This window comes from Triticum dicoccoides, chromosome 1B, assembly GCF_002162155.2.
Source record: "Triticum dicoccoides isolate Atlit2015 ecotype Zavitan chromosome 1B, WEW_v2.0, whole genome shotgun sequence".
Taxonomy (NCBI): domain Eukaryota; kingdom Viridiplantae; phylum Streptophyta; class Magnoliopsida; order Poales; family Poaceae; genus Triticum; species Triticum dicoccoides.
In genome coordinates, this window is record NC_041381.1 from 635591468 (window position 1) to 635611099 (window position 19632).

Sequence of the window (19632 nt, forward strand, 5' to 3'; positions counted from 1 at the left end):
GTGCCGTACGTTCGGTACTTGGATCGGTCGGATCGTGAAGACGTACGACTACATCAACCGCGTTGTGCTAACGCTTCTGCTTTCGGTCTATGAGGGTATGTGGACAACACTCTCCCCTCTCGTTGCTATGCATCACCATGATCTTGCGTGTGCATAGGATTTTTTTTGAAATTACTATGTTCCCCAACAGTGGCATCCGAGCCAGGTTTTATGCGCAGATGTTATATGCACGAGTAGAACACAAGTGATTGTGGGCGATACAAGTCATACTGCTTACCAGCATGTCATACTTTGGTTCAGCGGTATTGTTGGATGAAGCGGCCCAGACAGACATTACCCATACGCTTACGCGAGACTGGTTCTACCGACGTGCTTTGCACACAGGTGGCTGACGGGTGTCAGTTTCTCCAACTTTAGTTGAACCGAGTGTGGCTACGCCCGGTCCTTGAGAAGGTTAAAACAGCACTAACTTGACGAACTATCATTATGGTTTTGATGCTTAAGTAAGAACGGTTCTTGCTCAGCCCATAGCAGCCACGTAAAACTTGCAACAACAAAGTAGAGGACGTCTAACTAGTTTTTGTAGTGCATGTTGTGATGTGATATGGTCAAGACGTGATGAGATATAAGTTGTTGTATGAGATGATCATGTTTTGTTGAAGTTATCGGCAACTGGCAGAAGCCTTATGGTTGTCTCTTTATTGCATAAGATGCAAGCGCCAAATAATTGCTTTACTTTATCGTTATGCGATAGCAATAGTTGCAAGAGCAATAATTGGCGAGACGACCATGTGATGACACATTGATATAGATCAAGATGATGGAGATCATGGTGTCGTGCCGGTGACAATAGAGATCATGACAGCACTTTGGAGATGGAGATCAAAGGCGCAAGATGATCATGGCCATATCATGTCACATATTTTGATTGCATATGATGTTTATCTTTTATACATCTTATTTTGTTTAGTTCGACAGTAGCTTTATAAGATGATCTCTCACTAAATTTCAAGGTATAAGTGTTCTCCCTGAGTATGCACCGTTGCAAAAGTTCTTTGTGCTGAGACACCACGTGATGATCGGGTGTGATAGGCTCTACGTTCAAATACAACGGGTGCAAAACAGTTGCACACGCAGAATACTCAGGTTAAACTTGACGAGCGTAGCATATACAAATATGGCCTCAGAACACTGAGACCGAAAGGTCGAGCGTGAATCATATAGTAGATATGATCAACATAGTGATGTTCACCATTGAAAACTACTCCATCTCACGTGATGATCGGACATGGTTTAGTTGATTTGGATCACGTGATCACTTATATGATTAGAGGGATGTCTATCTAAGTGGGAGTTCTTAAGTAATATGATTAATTAAACTTTAATTTATCATGAACTTAGTCCTGATAGTATTTTGCAAATTATGTTGTAGATCAATAGCTCACGTTGTTGCTTCCCGATGTTTATTTTTGATATGTTCCTAGAGAAAAACTATGTTGAAAGATATTAGTAGCAATGATGCGGATTAGATCCGTGATCTGAGGTTTATCCTCATTGCTGCACAGAAGAATTATGTCCTTGATGCACCGCTAGGTGACAGACCTATTGCAGGAGCAGATGCAGATGTTATGAACGTTTGGCTAGCTCAATATGATGACTACTTGATAGTTTAGTGCACCATGCTTAACGGCTTAGAATCGGGACTTCAAAGATGTTTTGAACTTCATGGACCATATGAGATGTTCCAGGAGTTGAAGTTAATATTTCAAGCAAATACCCGAGTTGAGAGATATGAAGTCTCCAACAAGTTCTATAGCTAAAAGATGGAGGAGAACCGCTCAACTAGTGACCATGTGCTCATATTGTCTGGGTACTACAATCGCTTGAATCAAGTGGGAGTTAATCTTCCAGATAAAATAGTAATTGACAAAGTTCTCTAGTCACCATCACCAAGTTACTAGAACTTCGTGATGAACTATAGTATGCAAGGGATGACGAAAGTAATTCCCAAGCTCTTCGAGATGTTGAAATCTATGAAGTTAGAAATCAAGAAAGTGCATCAAGTGTTGATGATTGACAAGACCACTAGTTTCAAGAAAAGGGTAAAGGGAAAGAAAGGGAACTTCAAGTAGAATGGCAAGCAAGTTGTCACTCCCGCGAAGAAGCCCAAAGCCTGAAACTGAGTGCTTCTACTGCAAAGGAAATGGTCACTGGAAGTGGAAATGCCCTGAATATTTGGTAGATAAGAAGGATGGCAAAGTGAACAAGGGTATATTTGATATACAGGTTATTGATGTGTACCTTACTAGTGTTTATAGTAACCCCTGGGTATTTGATACTTGTTCAGTTGCTAACATTAGTAACTCGAAACAGGAGTTACAGAATAAATAGAGACTAGTTGAGAGTGAAGTGACGATGTGTGTTGGAAGTGGTTCCAAGATTGATATCATCATCATCGCACACTCCCTATATTTTCTAGGTTAGTGTTAAACCTAAATAAATGTTATTTGGCGTTTGCGTTGAGCATGAATATGATTTGATCATGTTTATTGCAATACGGTTATTCATTTAAAGTCAGAGAATAATTGTTGTTCTATTTACATGAATAAAACCTTTGATGGTCATACAGCCAGTGAAAATAGTTTGTTGGATCTCAATCGTAGTGATACACATATACATAATATTGATGCCAAAAGATGCAAAGTTGATAATGATAGTGCAACTTATTTGTGGCACTGCCGTTTGGGTCATATCGGTGCAAAGCACATGAAGAAACTCCATAAAGATGGACTTTTGGAATCACTTGGTTATGAATCATTTGATGCTTACGAATCGTGCCTTTTGGGCAGATGACTAAAACTCCGTTCTTCAGAACAATGGAACGAGCAACAAACTTGTTGGAAATAATACATACTGATGTATGCAGACCAATGAGTATTAAGGCTCGTGGCGGGTATCGTTATTTTCTGACCTTCACAGATGATTTGAGCAGATATGGGTATATCTACTTGATGAAACATAAGTCTGAAATAGTTGAAAGGTTCAAAGAATTTCAGAGTGAAGTGTAAAATCATCGTAACAAGAAAAATAAAGTTTCTGCGATCTGATCGTGGAGATGAATATTTGAGTTACGAGTTTGGCCTTCAGTTAAAACAATGTGGAATAGTTTCACAAACTCATGCCACCTAGAACACCACAGCGTAACGGTGTGTCCGAACTTCATAACCACACTTTATTTGATATGGTGCGATTAATGATGTCTCTTACCAATTTACCAATATCATTTTGGGTTTATGCATTAGAGATAGCTGCATTAATGTTAAAATAGGGCACCATCTAAATCCGTTGAGACGACGCCGTATGAACTATGGTTTAGCAATAAACCTAAAGCTGTCGTTTCTTAAAGTTTGGAGTTGCGATGCTTATGTGAAAAAAAGTTTCAACCTGATAAGCTCGAACCCAAATCGGAGAAGTGCGTCTTGATAGAATACCTAAAGGAAACTGTTGGGTACACCTTCTATCACAGATCCGAAGGCAAGATATTCGTTGCTAAGATGGATCCTTTCTAGAGAAGGAGTTTCTCTCGAAAGAAGTGAGTGGGAGGAAAGTAGAACTTGATGAGGTAATTGTACCTTCTCACGAATTGGAAAGTAGTTCATCACAGAAATCAGTTCTAGTGATTCCTACACCAATTAGTGAGGAAGTTAATGATGATGATCATGAAACTTCAGATTAAGTTACTACAGAACCTCGTAGGTCTTCCAGAGTAAGATCCGCACCAGAGTGGTATGGTAATACTATTCTGGAGGTCATGTTACTTGACCGTGGCGAACCTACAAACTATGAGGAAGCGATGATGAGCCCAGATTCCGCGAAATGGCTTGAGGCCATGAAATCCGAGATTGGATCCATGTATGAGAACAAAGTGTGGACTTTGGTGGACTTGCCCGATGATCGGAAAGCCATAGAAAATAAATGGATCTTTAAGAGGAAGACGGACGCTGATAGTAGTGTTACTATCTACAAAGCTCGACTTGTCGCAAAAGGTTTTTCGACAAGTTCAAGGTGTTGAATACGATGAGATTTTCTCACTCGTATCGATGCTTAAGTCTGTCCGAATCATGTTAGCAATTGCCACATTTTATGAAATCTGGCAAATGGATGTCAAAACTGCATTCCTTAATGGATTTATTAAAGAAAAGTTGTATATGATGCAACTAGAAGGTTTTGTCAATCCTAAAGGTGCTAACAAAATGTGCAAGCTCTAGTGATCCATCTATGGACTAGTGCAAGCATCTCAGAGTTGAAATATATGCTTTGATGAGTTGATCAAAGCATATAGTTTTATACAGACTTGCGGTGAAGCCTGTATTTACAAGAAAGTGAGTGGGAGCACTGCAGCATTTCTAATAAGTATATGTGAATAACATATTGTTGATCGGAAATAATGTAGAATTTTCTGGAAAGCATAACGGAGTATTTGAAAAGAGTTTTTCAAAGAAAGACCCCGGTGAAGCTGCTTACACATTGAGCATCAAGATCTATAGAAATAGATCAAGACGCTTGATAAGATTTGTCAATGAGTACATATGTCAGGACCCGGACTCGATGCCACATAGATCTAGCATGTAACACCTCATATCACTTTGCGGCCTCACGCACGGTATTCCCACGAGTGTCGTCTTACTTTTGCCCGGGACCGTTTGCGCCTTTTGGCACACGTATATGATAGTGTCGCTAGCATCCATATGATAAGGAGCCCGGGCTGACATGGCTAGTCGTAAACCCAAAGTGGCACAGACTTACAGGGACAGGCATCCATGACCCAGCAACGAACGTGTCGGTCATCAGCAAGTCGGTCCGGGCTGTAGCACTGGGCTAGCAGGACTCCGGTAAACCGGGCTGTAGCGGGCTAACAGGACTCCGGTACTCAATGCGTGACATTTCCCCGAAGGGACAGACACAGGAACGAAGAAGGACACATGCCGGCCAGCCTAAGTGTTCCGGAGCAGTAGCAAGCTACCATGGCTCAGTGGTAACACTAGGAGACATTTCCCGGTAAGAGAGGCTACTAAAGATAAACAACTAGATAGTCAGATCCCACACATACCAAGCATTTCAATCATACACACAATATGCTCGATATGTGCAAATACAACAAGGCATCACAACATGACTCTACGACACAAGTACTTTATTTAAGGCTCAGAGAGCCATACATAACATACACATAAGTACGGGTCACACGACCCAGCATTCAAGTCATACAGTCATACAAACCAACAGCGGAAGTAACTTGTCTGAGTACAGACAACTAGTAAAATAAAAGAGGCTTGGAAAGCCTAGCTATACTACGTGGTCCTTCACAAGCTCAGGATCACCACCTGGGCCTTAGCCTACTCATTGATGTCAACGTCTACGAAGAACCCATCAGAAGGGGTTGCAGCGTCTTCTGTAAAAATGTAAATTATAGCAACATGAGTACAAAGGTACTCAGCAAGACTTACATTAGATCCTACATACATGCACATTATCAAGAAGGGTTGGTGGGGTTATTGCAGCAAGCCAGCTTTGACTCTTGGCTAGGCTATCCTACGAGACTCCAACTTGAAATGGTTTTTTGCACACGAGTCCACTACTCACCACTTCAATACACTACCGAGGATCCACCTCCGTCTTCCTACGGAAGAGCCATCCTCGGCACTCACACTTATCTTGAGGCTTTTAGTAGTTTCCATTTACTTGTCTATGAACTGTATAGGCAACCAAGTAGTCCTTTACCGCGGACGCGGCTATTCGAATAGATCATGATAACCCTGCGGGGGTGTACTTCTTCATACACGCTCTCACCACTTACCGTTGTTTACACGACATGTACTCGGCAACCTTCAAGCGGAAGCCCAACGTGGGTGTCGGCCACGACCTACCTAATCACCTAAGTCTCTAGTCCAGGTTTATCGCCTATTCGGGTTCCATCCATGAGGAGATCCGGCCGAGGTTTCGCTCACAGCCCCAAACGATGTGAACAGGGTTCCGAGACACCTAACGGGTGCCCGACATACCCGGCCACGTACCTACCGCATCACAGCCCACCCCTATGGTCAGCGCTGTCCACGGCCTCCAGTAGGCTACAAACACCAGAAACTACTTGCAACTCCTGGACAGAGGACTAGGGTAATTAAGAAGTCGAGAGGGTCCATTGGTTTCGGGCCCAATGCATGGTAGTAGCTGAATCTTAAATCACACATACAGATCTCAGTGCTTAAGGACGGCTTCAATGAAACAACCCACCATGTACTCCTACATGGCCTCTCATCGATACCTTTACCAAATCATGTTCACCACACCACTCTCATTACCGACATAATCATTTCACTCTAGCCCATCACCCAGATGAACCAGACCTGACACGACTCTAAGCATAGCAGGCATAGCAAGGTAGGAACAACACGTACATATGGCTCAATCAACTCCTACACATGCTAGTGGGTTTCATCTAGTTATTGTGGCAATGACAGGTCATGCAGAGGAAATGGGTTCAACTACCGTAGCACACAGCAGTTTGAAACGCGTTGTCTTAATGCAGTAAAAGAGAGCAGGAGCGAGAACATGGGATTGTATCGATATGATCAAATGGTTGGTTGCTTGCCTGATGGTTCGATGCACTAATATGGTTCTTCGCTAGGGTAATCACGGTACTCCTCGGAGGCAGAACCTGCCGCAAAGAACACCGATACACAACCATCACCAAACAATGTGCGACAATATGATGCATGCATGAAACATGGCAATATGAGTGTGTTGGGCTAATGCAACTAAGACCAGAAGGGTTTGAACCAATTTGAACCAAAGATTCAAATTTCAAACTCATACATGGCCCTTTAAGTGTTTTATCTTGTTCTGCATTAAAGATCAAGTTAACTTGTTTAATCATGCATGAAAACAGTACAGATGGATAGATTGGATTTTTCTGATCATTTTTCATATATAACTTGTTTGATTTGGAGCTACAGATTAAAAGTTATGAATTTTTGAAGTTTAAACTATATTCTGGAATTTCCTATATTAGAATAAATCCAGAAATTAATTTATTGCGTCAGCCATGCGTCAGAATGACATCTGGGTCAACGGAGACATCCAGGTCAAACCTGACTGTGGGTCCAGGGTGTCAGGGTAATTAGTTTAGTTAAAGTTTAATTAAAACTAAACCTATTTAGTTAACAGGGTTGGGCCCCACCTGTCATTGACTCATCGGAGTCAACCAGGGCCCACCCGCGGTCAAAGCCAGGTCGGCTGCACCGGCGTTTAGCCGCCGGCGAGCCCGACACGGCGGCGGAAGTGGTTTTGGCCGTTCCGGCAACCAAACGAGTCGCGGAGGCCATCGGAGTGGAGCTGAGGACGAGCCGCAGCTCTTGGTGGAGTCCGTTGGGGTCGGGGTGGCCGGAGTTGGCGCCGGCGGCGACTTTGGCGGCCACCGGAGTTCGGCCGAAGGCGAACTTGAGGCTAGAGGGGTCGGTGAGGTGCGGGGAGTAGTTGGTTAGGTGCTACGTGACGTGGTGAGCACGATGGACACCAAGTGGTGGCCGGAGGGTGACCGGGAGCACGTCGGCGACGAGCTCCGCGGCGGTGGGTGCGGTTGAGCTCCGGGAGGTCACTACATAGCTCGGGGGCAAGAAAAGAAGGGAGGGGAAGATGGTTAAGCTCACAGGGAGTTCGACGAAACACTTGGTGCGGCCGGGGACGGGCCGGAGCGACGACGGCGTTGAAGGGGATCTCCGGCGACGGCGGTTCGGTCGAGGTCGATGCGGTGGACTCGGGCCTTGCGAGCGCTCGGGGCTCGGCTTGCTCGAAGGAGAGGAGGGTGGCGGAGCTCCTGGACACGGTGGCGCGACGTTGGGTTGACGGAGGGCGTGGCTACGGCGAGGGGGTGGCGGCGATGGCGTCGGCCATGGCGTGGGAGAGCGAGGGAGAGGAGTTGGGGGAGAATGGAGGTGTCCTGGGGGTTCACGGCTCGACGTGGAGTTCATCCAACTAGCAACGAGGCGAGGAGGTGAAGCAGGGCGACGGCCAGCTGCGTGGCGCACGCTGCGGCCGCCGTCGGGCACCTGCCTGCCTGCCTGGCCGGCAAGCAGCTCGCTGGCGCGGCGCTGGGCTAGGCCGGCAGGTGGGCCGAGTGCTGGGCGCCAGGTAAGTTTTCTGTTATTCCCTGTTTTCTGTTTTTTTAATTCCTCTACAACTTTGTTGAATTATTAAAAATACTTAGGCAACTCCTAAAATCACCAAACTACTCCTGGTCCATAGTTGGATTATTTCCAACATGAAACATTTTAGTTTGGAGATATTTGAGCATTTGAAATATTTTATATAATTTTAAATGCCCCAATTCAAATATCTATGATTTAATTCAAAGACCCTAAGATGGCCTAGGAAAATGTGCATCACTTCTGGCAGAGGTTATGAACCAAGACAAAAATGATGGGCATTTTAGAAGGGCATTTCAGGTTCATTGAAAAAGTTTTTAGTAAACCCTAGTTGGTTTCAGAGGGGGCTGGGGGTTCTGTCATCCCCATTTCAGGTTTCTGATGAAAGAATAGACATGATGCAACACTTTAATGCATGAACTAGCTAGGGTGTGACAACATACCTTGATAAGATTTTGAAGTAATTCAAAATGGAACAGTCAAAGAAGGAGTTCTTACCTATGTTGCAAGGTGTGAAGTTGAGTAAGACTCAAAACCCCGACCATGGCAGAAAATAGAAAATAATGAAAAGTCATTCCCTATGCCTCAGTCATAGGTTCTATAAAGTATGCTATGCTGTGTACCAGACCTATTGTATACCTTGCTCTGAGTTTGGTAAGGGAGTACAATTTTGATCTAGGAGTAGATCACTGGACAGTGGTCAAGAATATCCTTAGTGAGGACTAAGGAAATATTTCTCGATTATGGAGGTGATAAAAGAGCCTGTTCTAAAGAGTTACATCGGTGCAAGCTTTTACACCGATCTAGATGACTCTAAGTCTCAATCTGGATACATATTGAAAGTGGGAGTAATTAGCTAGAGTAGCTCCATGCAGAGCATTGTAGACATAGAATATTTGCAAAATACATACGGCTCTGAATGTGACAGACCCGTTGACTAAACTTCTCTCACGAGCAAAACATGATCATACCTTAGTACTCTTTGGGTGTTAATCACACAGCGATGTGAACTAGATTATTGACTCTAGTAAACCCTTTGGGTGTTGATCACATGACGATGTGAACTATGGGTATTAATCACATACAGATGTGAATATTGGTGTTAAATCACATGACGATGTGAACTAGATTATTGACTCTAGTGCAAGTGGGAGACTGAAGGAAATATGCCCTAGAGGCAATAATAAAGTTATTATTTATTTCCTTATTTCATGATAAATGTTTATTATTCATGCTAGAATTGTATTAACCAGAAACATAATACATGTGTGAATACATAGACAAACAGAGTGTCACTAGTATGCCTCTACTTGACTAGCTCGTTGAATCAAAGATGGTTAGGTTTCCTAACCATAGACATGAGTTGTCATTTGATTAACGGGATCACATCATTAGGAGAATGATGTGATTGACTTGACCCATTCTGTTAGCTTAGCACTTGATAGTTTAGTATGTTGTTATTGCTTTCTTCATGACTTATACATGTTCCTATGACTATGAGATTATGCAACTCCCATTTACCGGAGGAATACTTTGTGTGCTACCAAACGTCACAACGTAACTGGGTGATTATAAAGGAGCTCTACAGGTGTCTCCGAAGGTACATGTTGAGTTGGCGTATTTCGAGATTAGGATTTGTCACTCCGATTGTCGGAGAGGTATCTCTGGGCCCTCTCGGTAATGCACATCACTGTAAGCCTTGCAAGCAATGTGACTAATGAGTTAGTTGCAGGATGATGCATTACATAACGAGTAAAGAGACTTTCCGGTAACGAGATTGAACTAGGTATTGAGATACCGACGATAGAATTTCGGGCAAGTAACATACCGATGACAAAGGGAACAACATATGTTGTTATGCGGTTTGATCGATAAAGATCTTCGTAGAATATGTGGGAGCCAATATGAGCATCCAGGTTCCGCTAATGGTTATTGACCGAAGACGTGTCTCGGTCATGTCTACATAGTTCTCGAACCCGTAGGGTCCGCACGCTTAAAGTTCGATGACGGTTATATTATGAGTTTATGTGTTTTGATGTACCGAAGGAGTTCGGAGTCCCGGATGAGATCGGGGACATGACGAGGAGTCTCTAAATGGTCGAGACGTAAAGATCGATATATTGGATGACTATATTCGGACATCGGAAAGGTTCCGAGTGATTCGGGTATTTTTCGGAGTACCGGAGAGTTATGGGAATTCATATTGAGCCTTAATGGACCATACGGGAAAGGAGAGAAAGGCCTCAAAGGGTGGCCGCACCCCTCCCCATGGACTAGTCCGAATTGGACTAGGGAGGGGGCGTCCCCTTCCTTCCTTCTCCTTTTTCCTTCCCTTCTCCTACTCCTACAAGGAAAGGAGGAGTCCTACTCCCGGTGGAAGTAGGACTCCCCCCTTGCCGCGCCCTCCTCTTGGCCGGCCGCCTACCCCCTTGCTCCTTTATATATGGGGCCAGGGGGCACCTCTAGACACACAAGTTGATCTGTTGATCTCTCCCAACCGTGTGCGGTGCCCGCTCCACCATATTCTACCTCCGTAATATCGTAGCGGTGCTTAGGCGAAGCCCTGCGTCGGTAGCATCATCAACACCGTCATCACGCTGTCGTGCTGACAGAACTCTCCCGCAAAGCTCTGCTGGATCGAAGTTCGTGAGACGTCATCGAGTTGAACGTGTGCTGAACTCGGAGGTGCCGTACGTTCGATACTTGGGTCGGTCGGATCGTGAAGACGTACGACTACATCAACCGTGTTGTGCTAACGCTTCCGCTTTCGGTCTATGAGGGTACGTGGACAACACTCTCCCCTCTCGTTGCTATGCATCACCATGATCTTGCCTGTGCATAGGAATTTTTTTTTTTGAAATTACTACGTTCCCCAACAGAATTACCATGATCCAAAGTGATGACGTCATGGTGAGTTATAAGGTTTGCAGAGATAATGATTAAGGATTTTTTAAGATTGACATGCACAAGTTCAAACCAACCTGGGGCCTAATGTTGGGGATATAACTATTGAGTATAAACAGCCCAGGAGGGGCCGGGTTATACTCATGGCGATTTATCGGTGTTGAAGCCCATGAAGACACAGAAGATGGCGACTTACGAAGGAGATTTACTAAGAAAGCCCAAAGCCCAAAGGTGGGTTAGGGCCCATAGATGTAAACCGCCATATGTGTGTATGACTTGTATTGTAAGGTATGAAAGAGTAGATACCGAGTCGGACACGTTTATGAACCGGCCGGGATTCTGTGAGCCGCGGGACATCAACCTATGTACTCCCTCCGTCCCAAAATTATTGTCTTACATTTGTCTAGATACGGATGTATCTAATACTAAAATGTGACTTGATACATCTGTATTTGGACAAATCTAAGACAAGAATTTTGGGACGAAGGGAGTATATAAAGTGACGACTCGGTTGCGGTTTAGGTCAAGAGAGAAGAGATCGAAAGCTAGGTCAAGCGTATTCGCTCCCTGGTAATTGAAACATAAGCAATACCAACCTCAACTGGATTAGGCTTTTACCTTCACCGCAAGGGGGCGAACCAGTATAACTCCTTGTGTCTTTTGTCTCGCTTAACCCCTTTAAGCTAATCTCGTTGCCATGGCTCCACGACTAAGTCCTTGCACTAGGACATCTGCTGTGACAACCCCACGATAAAATGCCTACAAATGTTTCCATGCAAGCATATGGGCAAATGATATGCAAATGAGCACGCAAAGGATGAACTTGATGACACAAAAGAGGGCGGCTTGCTAGCATACCATGTCTTGCATCCCGATGCCGCTCACGGGGCGAGCCTTGATGTTCTCAAGAGTGGCGCAAAACTTGTTGCACTCTTTTTGGATCACCCTCCATCACATGGAAATGGAGACCCACCCGCGCGTGCTCACAAATTGGTAAGGCGGAAACTTCTTGCGCTCATGAAACTCTCGGTGGACACGAATCTAAAAGGTTGAATGCTTTTGCTCGGCGCCCGTCTTGTCCAATGTATCGCCAACACTCGCAAAGAAGCTTGTCCTCGGCCGCCGTGTATGCATTCGTGCGCTTGCTCTTGCGCTTCGGCTTAGGACCGACGGCTTGGTTGGCGAGCTCGTCCTCAAACATAGGCTCCACTTCGACGTCGCACCCATCGTCTTCCTCTAGCCCGTAGTCGTCCGAGAACTCGTGGTCGAGTGAGAAGCCGTCCAGGTCGATGTCGACCTGATCACGCATGAAGGTCGCCTGATCGGGATCATAGCCAGCGGCTGGCGTGAATGCCCCGCGGCTGTCCTGGCTTGTGTCTTGTCGGGATCGTAGCCAGCGGTTGGCGCCCCGCCCTTGAAGATGAGGTTTTGCATGTAGTCCTCGTCGACGGCGGACGGCATTCCCTCGAACAGGTTGCGGGCGTCCGGGAGCACGCCGGCCACCGGGGTGGCGTTGAGGTCGATGGGCGCGGGCGCGGGCGTGGAAGACGCGACCACGCTCACGTCGGGCGAGCACTCCTCGGAGAGATGCGGGTAGACGTGGAAGCCGGGCATCGGGTTGCAAGCCGACGCGCGGGGCGAGTCGGGCAGCACCATCCAAGGAAACGCCGATGAGCCCGTGCTGGCCGCGACGACGGCGACGTTGAGGAGGCTGTGCTGGCTAGGGTTTAGCCCTAGCATGTAGAGCGCCTCCCTCATTAAGGCGGCGACGCGGGCGGTGGTGTCCTCCTGCTGCGCAGAGGCGGCCTCATCCCTCGCGTCCACAGCGTGCCTCCGGTCCTTCCTCTTGGCCGACTCCCTTGCCCTTTGTGCAGGCGTCAGCGGCTTCTTTGGCTTGCCCGCGGCGGCGGTCTTGTGCGGGGCACGAGGCTTGCCTTTCCAAGAGAGTCGATGGTGTTGTCCATGGCGGGTGTGGGGCAGGAGCGCGCGGGTGGGAGGGTTTTTGGGGGAAATGGTGGTGGCTGCCACCGACCGGCGGGCCCGGGAAGAGTAGGTGCGCGCGCGTCTGTCTCGTGTTCGCGCCGATGCAAACCCGCTCAAAATGGGCCGGGAATGGCTCGCCCGCGGACAAAAAACGGATGCGCGTCCATTTGGGTCGGCTCGTTGGGCCGCTTTTTGTGTCCACGCCGACCTAAACGGACACCAGCGGACGAAATGGTCGCCCCATTGGAGTTGCTCTAAGAAATTCCGTGAGAATCATGATGGCAACCGTCACCGGACCTCCTAAACTCGTGATTGTTTCAGATTGCTCAGTTCAACATTTCTTTGTAGATTTGCTGGTAAGAGAGGTCAATACATTGCACCACAGGTCATCATACATTACATTCACACTGGTAAGAGAGGTCAATACAGTCTAGATGCTCCACAGGGAATACAGAGTAGACATGCACCCAACAAATTGTTTTACTCATGTATACTAGGTATCAGAGGGTAATACACCTCCAATCAAAATAGCTTGGAAGGAAAATAGTAGCATTAGAAACAGGGCCCAAGCTTGTGAGTGACATCAATAGAGTAAATAAACCAATATGATACATGTGATATCAACCAGGAAAGAATTGGAAAACAAGAATTCAACTAGGCAACTGTACCGATGGATGTAACTTACAGCACACATGGGTAAAAACCACTAAGAGAACTCTGCATGATGGAAGGGTGGAGCTTTAGGGAGAAGAGCCCCAACCTGCCGGTAAACGCCATCTATCCTGCCGCCGTAATTCAGGTGCAGCACTACATGTGCTCCTCGCCTCCTCAGACTCTTAACAAACTGCTCGATTGCTCCAGCAGCTAGAGCAGAGATCAGATAAGCCTCAGCTCATATTCACCAGCCATCGTGATGTACCTAACCCAAGGGAGGGCCTGGTATCCACTTTTCTCGATCACTTTCAGATAACGAACCTGCAAAGGTATAACATGGTATATGAGCAGGATACACGGCTGCCAGAGAAAGTTGTGAGGCAGCTAACTGTTAACAGATCTACAACAAAAGCTGATGGAGCACCTGAATGCCTGAAACAGTAAAATATGGTATCTCAAATTTCACACGTATTGGGGCCTTCTTTTCAGGGGTTGCTTCTTCCGAGGTTATGCTGGGAAGACTAAATTCTGCTCTACACATATATTCCTGATAGATTAAAAGGTCCAGGGAGTTAGAGCAATAGAGCAAAGAATAACATGGAAGCCAAAGTGTTCATATGGAACTGTATCAGGACCTACCTTGCCACCAGGAAATGATTTAATTTTCCAGACCATTGCGTCTCTCTCGGGTGCATATGCCGCAGAACCCATTGAAGTCCTTATATTTGGGTTTGTGGCATCATAGGGTACAGGTACTTCAATTTCTACATTTGTTCCCGTGCTGGAAATGAGAAAAACAAATGCTATGTAAGTTGGTCATTCATGCCACCAGAGGCACATTATTATTGTTAGAAACAGGCACCTTCTTTCCTTGAACTGGCTCCTTGCCTTCACCATGATCTCTATCCGGCTTCTTGAATGCTTCTCAACTTGTGCTTCTACCCAGATCAGAGGCTTCACCTGCAGGAGGGACCAAAGCAAGATGTTTCATGCACTAATGTCAAATGTGTGCCAGGACTTGGCATCTCATATGTCACCAAATGGTTCCTGGTTGTAAAACACAAAGAACAAACCTGTGTGGTGAGTCGGTAAGTCATTAGATCAAAAGCTCCATCCGGAGGGACGAATGATATAGTCCTATCATTCTCAAATCTGGTCAACCGAACACACCTAAAAAAAGGATTGGTCAATATAAACCCTAAAGTGACTACTAAGATAAAATGAATATAGTAATCGTGTGATCTTACTGATGAAATTTGATATCATCCAGATCTATTGCTTTTCCTTTAGTTGCTCGGCCTTGAGCTTCCAAAAGAACTCTATCATTCAACCCAAGTTTACACTCCGGCATTCCACTGTTACAAATACATGCATATCAGCCATGATGAATATATCTCACAGGATATACAGGGAAAACATAGTCGGATAATATTTGGACCCGTTAACCCGAAAGACCAGAAGTTGAAACCAGCTGGTTCGAGTCAAAGTTTAATTATCATTTGTAACTTAAATAATCCAGTTCATTTATCGGGTACAACTTGATGATATTATCTGTAAGAGAACTAAGTAAAGTCTGCTTGTTCAAGACACACTTGCAATACGTATGTTGTAGTTGACAGGGTATGTATACACTTTATTAGTCTTTATTCCTCACTGTCAATTTGTTTGAACTGCTACTACACACTCCTAATTTAAAAGGTTACAGGAATGTGTTGGATAATATAATCTAGCTACATCTTCACAGAGCTACATGGATGTGATTCACATTAAATTTATTACTACAAGCAGCTGACTTATAAGCATAGAGTGAATTTGCAGTATGACTGTGGGAATGATATCATGGAGTTACCTCAGAAATGTCCGCATCTTCAGCGCGCCGATGATGTCAGATCTCACAATCTGCCCATTGCTATTGACAAGAATGTTGACACTCTCAACCACATCCAAGAACACCTGCGATACACAAGTCAACAATTTTCCCATCACACAACCATCAAAGTGAAGCAGAGTAAACAGGGGCAGGGGTGTAATGTATCGCACTTCATTCTTCTTGTATCGAATCCCCTCGCTCCGCCATGACACGGCATTCGTCACTGCCATGGGTGGCCTCTGTGTGACCTCCATCCTGTATGCATCGGTCTTAATGAACTCACTCAGGATCGTCGCCTCTGTGTATTGCGGATAGCCAAAGTCCATCATCTCATCAAGTAGCTCATACTGCGCAGAACAAAGGGCGTCCATAAGCCCCTCCAATATCAGTGGCAGCAACTCAAACTGAACCAAACCCCCAACTCATGTAACGCAGAAACGCACCACATACCACGACGACGAAGTTGTCCCTCAGAGATTCCTCCTCCAACTCCTCAAAGTAGTGCTTGAACACCTGCGCCCACGCACAGATCACATGAGCAGAATGCCCGTTGCTACTACTTGCTCGCAATGCTAAAGAGAGGCACTGCTCGCTGCAGTGAGAATGGCGGCGTACGTACATCGACGAGGCGGTGGAGGAAGAGCAGGATGCTGGCGGCATTGCAGTTCTGGCGGGCGGCGGTGAGGAGGAAGACGTTGTTGTGCTGGATGAAGGTGTAGGAGACGCCGGCGCCGTCGTGGACGACGGGCGAGTGGACCTCCGCGTCGCCCTGGTGACCACGGGAAGCGGAAGCAGGGCAGAGCTCAGACCGCAATCCGATGCTGCACAGATCTGAGAGGAGAAGGAGGACGGGCGCACTGACCTCCTTGTCGAGCAGCTTGGTGAAGAAGCGCTCGGCCTGGAGCGCGGTGACGTCGCCGCGGTAGTCGCGCCAGACGAGGACGCGGCCCTTGATGTCGAGCAGGAACAGCGCCGACACCGCCCCCGCCATGCGGGCGGGGCACGCTGGATCTGGATCTGCCGGTGTGGTGCCTGGCTGCGTGGTCGGCGGCGGGCGGCGAGCGGCTCGGGCGGCTGCTGGCTTTGGGCCTCGGCCGCTGAGGCCTCCGGATCCGCCGCGGCTCTGGCTGCTGTGCACGCGCGCGCCGTGTTTGAGTGAGGGAGGGGAGGGGAGATCGGAGCCGGGACTGACGACGGCGGGGAGGTTGTGCTGAGTGGTTGGATGGATCGGATCCGGGCGGTTCTCTTGCTGTCCCGCTGCACGGTGGGGCCAGTGCTTGGTTCCTGGCTTTGCCAGGATTAGTTGTTGGTCTTTTTAACAGGAGTAACACATGTGTGATTGATGATAAAAAAAAACAGGATCAAGGTAAGAGCATGTACGGCCCGGTCTCTGACCAATCAGGAAAATGTGATCCACACTAACGTCTTAAACAGACATCAAACGTCGGGGCTGACCGGCACCCCTCGTCTACAGTCCAAATATGGGGTGGATATAGGGCGCTCGGGCGCATCCATCACGCCGGACCCGGCCCATGCTTGCCCATCCGACCCCATATATATTCCTCCCCATCCGCTCGTCGAACCATACCTAGCCACTTCAATCCACTCCCCTCCGTACCCAAGCTCCCGTAGGGCGATCTCTGGCCATCTATGGCATGGCCGGCAGCGGATCCGAGTCCTTCACCTTCAGTCGACCCCGAGCTCATCCCACGTGGCCCCGATGAGGAGATGGCCGACCGGCTTGCACTCCGCCGCTCCCAGGAGGAGGCCTGTGCGAGGCAGCGCTCATACTCCTTCCATTGGGAATCCATTGCGTCCACCAAAATGACGCATGGATCTTACGCTATATGTGTCGTCGCTTCCTCACAGGAGGCGGCGCGGTCCGTCTAGCGACCGAACACGGTGACAGACGCGCAACCCCTCCGTTGGCGCGCCGAGGCCATGGACGCATCATGGGCGTTGTATGACGTAAACAACATTAGATTGTGGAATTGGCTCACTTACTTGGAACAACAAAGTCTTCAAGGGTACAAGCCATAACAATTTTTTGGATTTTGAATAACAAAACTTGGCACAAAATAAAAACTAGAACAAGAATAAAAATTGGAACAAAAAACTCTGACAAAAACTCTAGCACAATGACTAGTGACACAATTCCTCCCCGACAACGGCACCGAAAAAAGGTTTGTTGAGTCTCTTTAGTGATCCGGTAATGAATAGCAAAAAGGTTCCCGCCTCTTTTCCTTAAGGTGTGCCCTGACTTATCGAACCGTGAAAGGACATGCACTACACCAAAGGTTGCTAACAAGCTTTTGCAAATGGATTAGATTTCAGTTCTTATACCGGATCAAAATCACCTTTGTTACTAAAACGCTTATAATAAAAACACGGCATGAGGACTTGATTCTTACAACCATACATTTTGTGATCGGGATCATCATGATCTTAATTTGTGCTCTTAAGACACCCATTAAGATGTGCTTGCATCGAGACATAGTGGGTGTTGTGTCCCAATTACATATTGATCGAAACATGCCATGCATATATTTACTACCCTTATAAAAGAACGAAGTGCGGAGATCCAAGTCCATCCTATCCATCCATACACCTGATCGTATAGCCCATAATAATCTGATCTTTACTGCTAATTGTAATTACTGATCCACCTCTTCAAACGCACGCCTGCACAGTCCCGAGTCACCTCTAGTCGGACGGGTCCGTCAATAAAAAACCGTCCAGTCGCACTCCTCGCTCCTCGCCTCACTCACATAGTTCTAGTTCCCCTTCCCCGCTCCTCGCCTCCCTTCTCGCACGCGGTGCCGCTCAACACGTCATCTGCACCGCCCTCGTTGGCGAAATCCAGTCGGCCCCCTCGCTCCTCGCCGACCTCCATGATCCTCGCGGTGACGCCGTTCCTGGTGGAAGGACTTCAAGCCAACACGGCCCCCACCGCCCCTCACCAACGGACTTGCAAACACTCGCCGCTGCCGCCCCTCGCAACTGGGCTTGCGCCAGCACGGACCTGCCAGCCTCACATAGTCAAGGATGTTCTGTTGGTTCCCTACCGTTCACTTACCTCGATCTCCCAATGGGGACGACAAGGCCCAACGTTCTTGATCTCATGCCACTAGTGCATGCAGTTGAGAGGAAGACATCCACAGCGCTATCTCTGATGTCGTCCGGCACTAAGCTGACCTTGGTCAATTCTGTTGTGACGTCGATGTTCATCTATGCAATGTGCAGAATCAAATTGCACCTAAAGGTGGTTGAACATCTGGATAAACTGCGCAGATATTGTCTCTGGGCAAAAAATTCTGACTATGGAGTCAAAAACAACTCCCTTGCGGCCTGGGAACTTGTCTGCCACCCAAAGCAATGTGGAGGCCTTGGTGTCATTGATATCAGGACCCAAAATGTAGCCCTTCTCCTAAAGCATATGTTCAAGTTTTATAATCATGATGATGTTCCCTGGGTGGAGTTGATCTGGGACGCTTACTACAGGAACAAAATCTTGCATGCAGCTGACGCGGTGGGCTCTTTCTAGTGGAAAGACGTAATGCAACTCAATGGGGTTTTTCGGGGGATCACCAAAGTCATCCCAGGGGATGGTTCTAGCTCTTTGTTTTGGAAATATGTCTGGTTTGATAGTGGTAATGACGCTCCACTCATGGAAGTGTACCCGCGGGCTTTTCTCCTTCTGCCTGAATGAGGATGATTCCATTGCTAAGGTTCTTACTGCCACTGACCCGGCCATGATCTTCAGCTTACCTCTTTCGATCTAGACCAAAGAGGAGGTCAGAGAGATCCAGCAGGGGTCGATGCACGTATGTGTGGCCAATGACCGTTGTGACATTTGGGGATGCACGCTCGGGCGCTTATCCTCGAAGAAATACTATAATCACTGCTACAAACAGGTTGTGGCGGATGAGGCATTCGGTTGGCTTTGGAAGGCCAAGAGCCCGATCAAGTTTAAAATGTTTGGGTGGCTGCTTCTTGTGGATCGTCTGAATACCAGAAACA

At 47.0% G+C, this 19632-nt stretch overlaps 1 protein-coding gene across 1 annotated transcript; it reads right to left on the minus strand.

Annotated features, from left to right (window-relative positions):
• Positions 1-13550: 13550 nt before the first annotated feature.
• On the minus strand, positions 13551-16831 carry LOC119349280 (AP-1 complex subunit mu-2-like). The gene is made up of 11 exons (XM_037617305.1): positions 16475-16831; positions 16232-16381; positions 16063-16125; positions 15783-15959; positions 15592-15695; positions 14990-15097; positions 14816-14912; positions 14605-14702; positions 14382-14523; positions 14167-14289; positions 13551-14063 (listed from the first exon to the last, which is right to left on the minus strand). The coding sequence occupies exons 1-11, from the start codon at positions 16601-16603 to the stop codon at positions 13965-13967; spliced, it is 1290 nt and encodes a 429-aa protein (XP_037473202.1). The 5' UTR covers positions 16604-16831; the 3' UTR covers positions 13551-13964.
• Positions 16832-19632: the final 2801 nt, after the last annotated feature.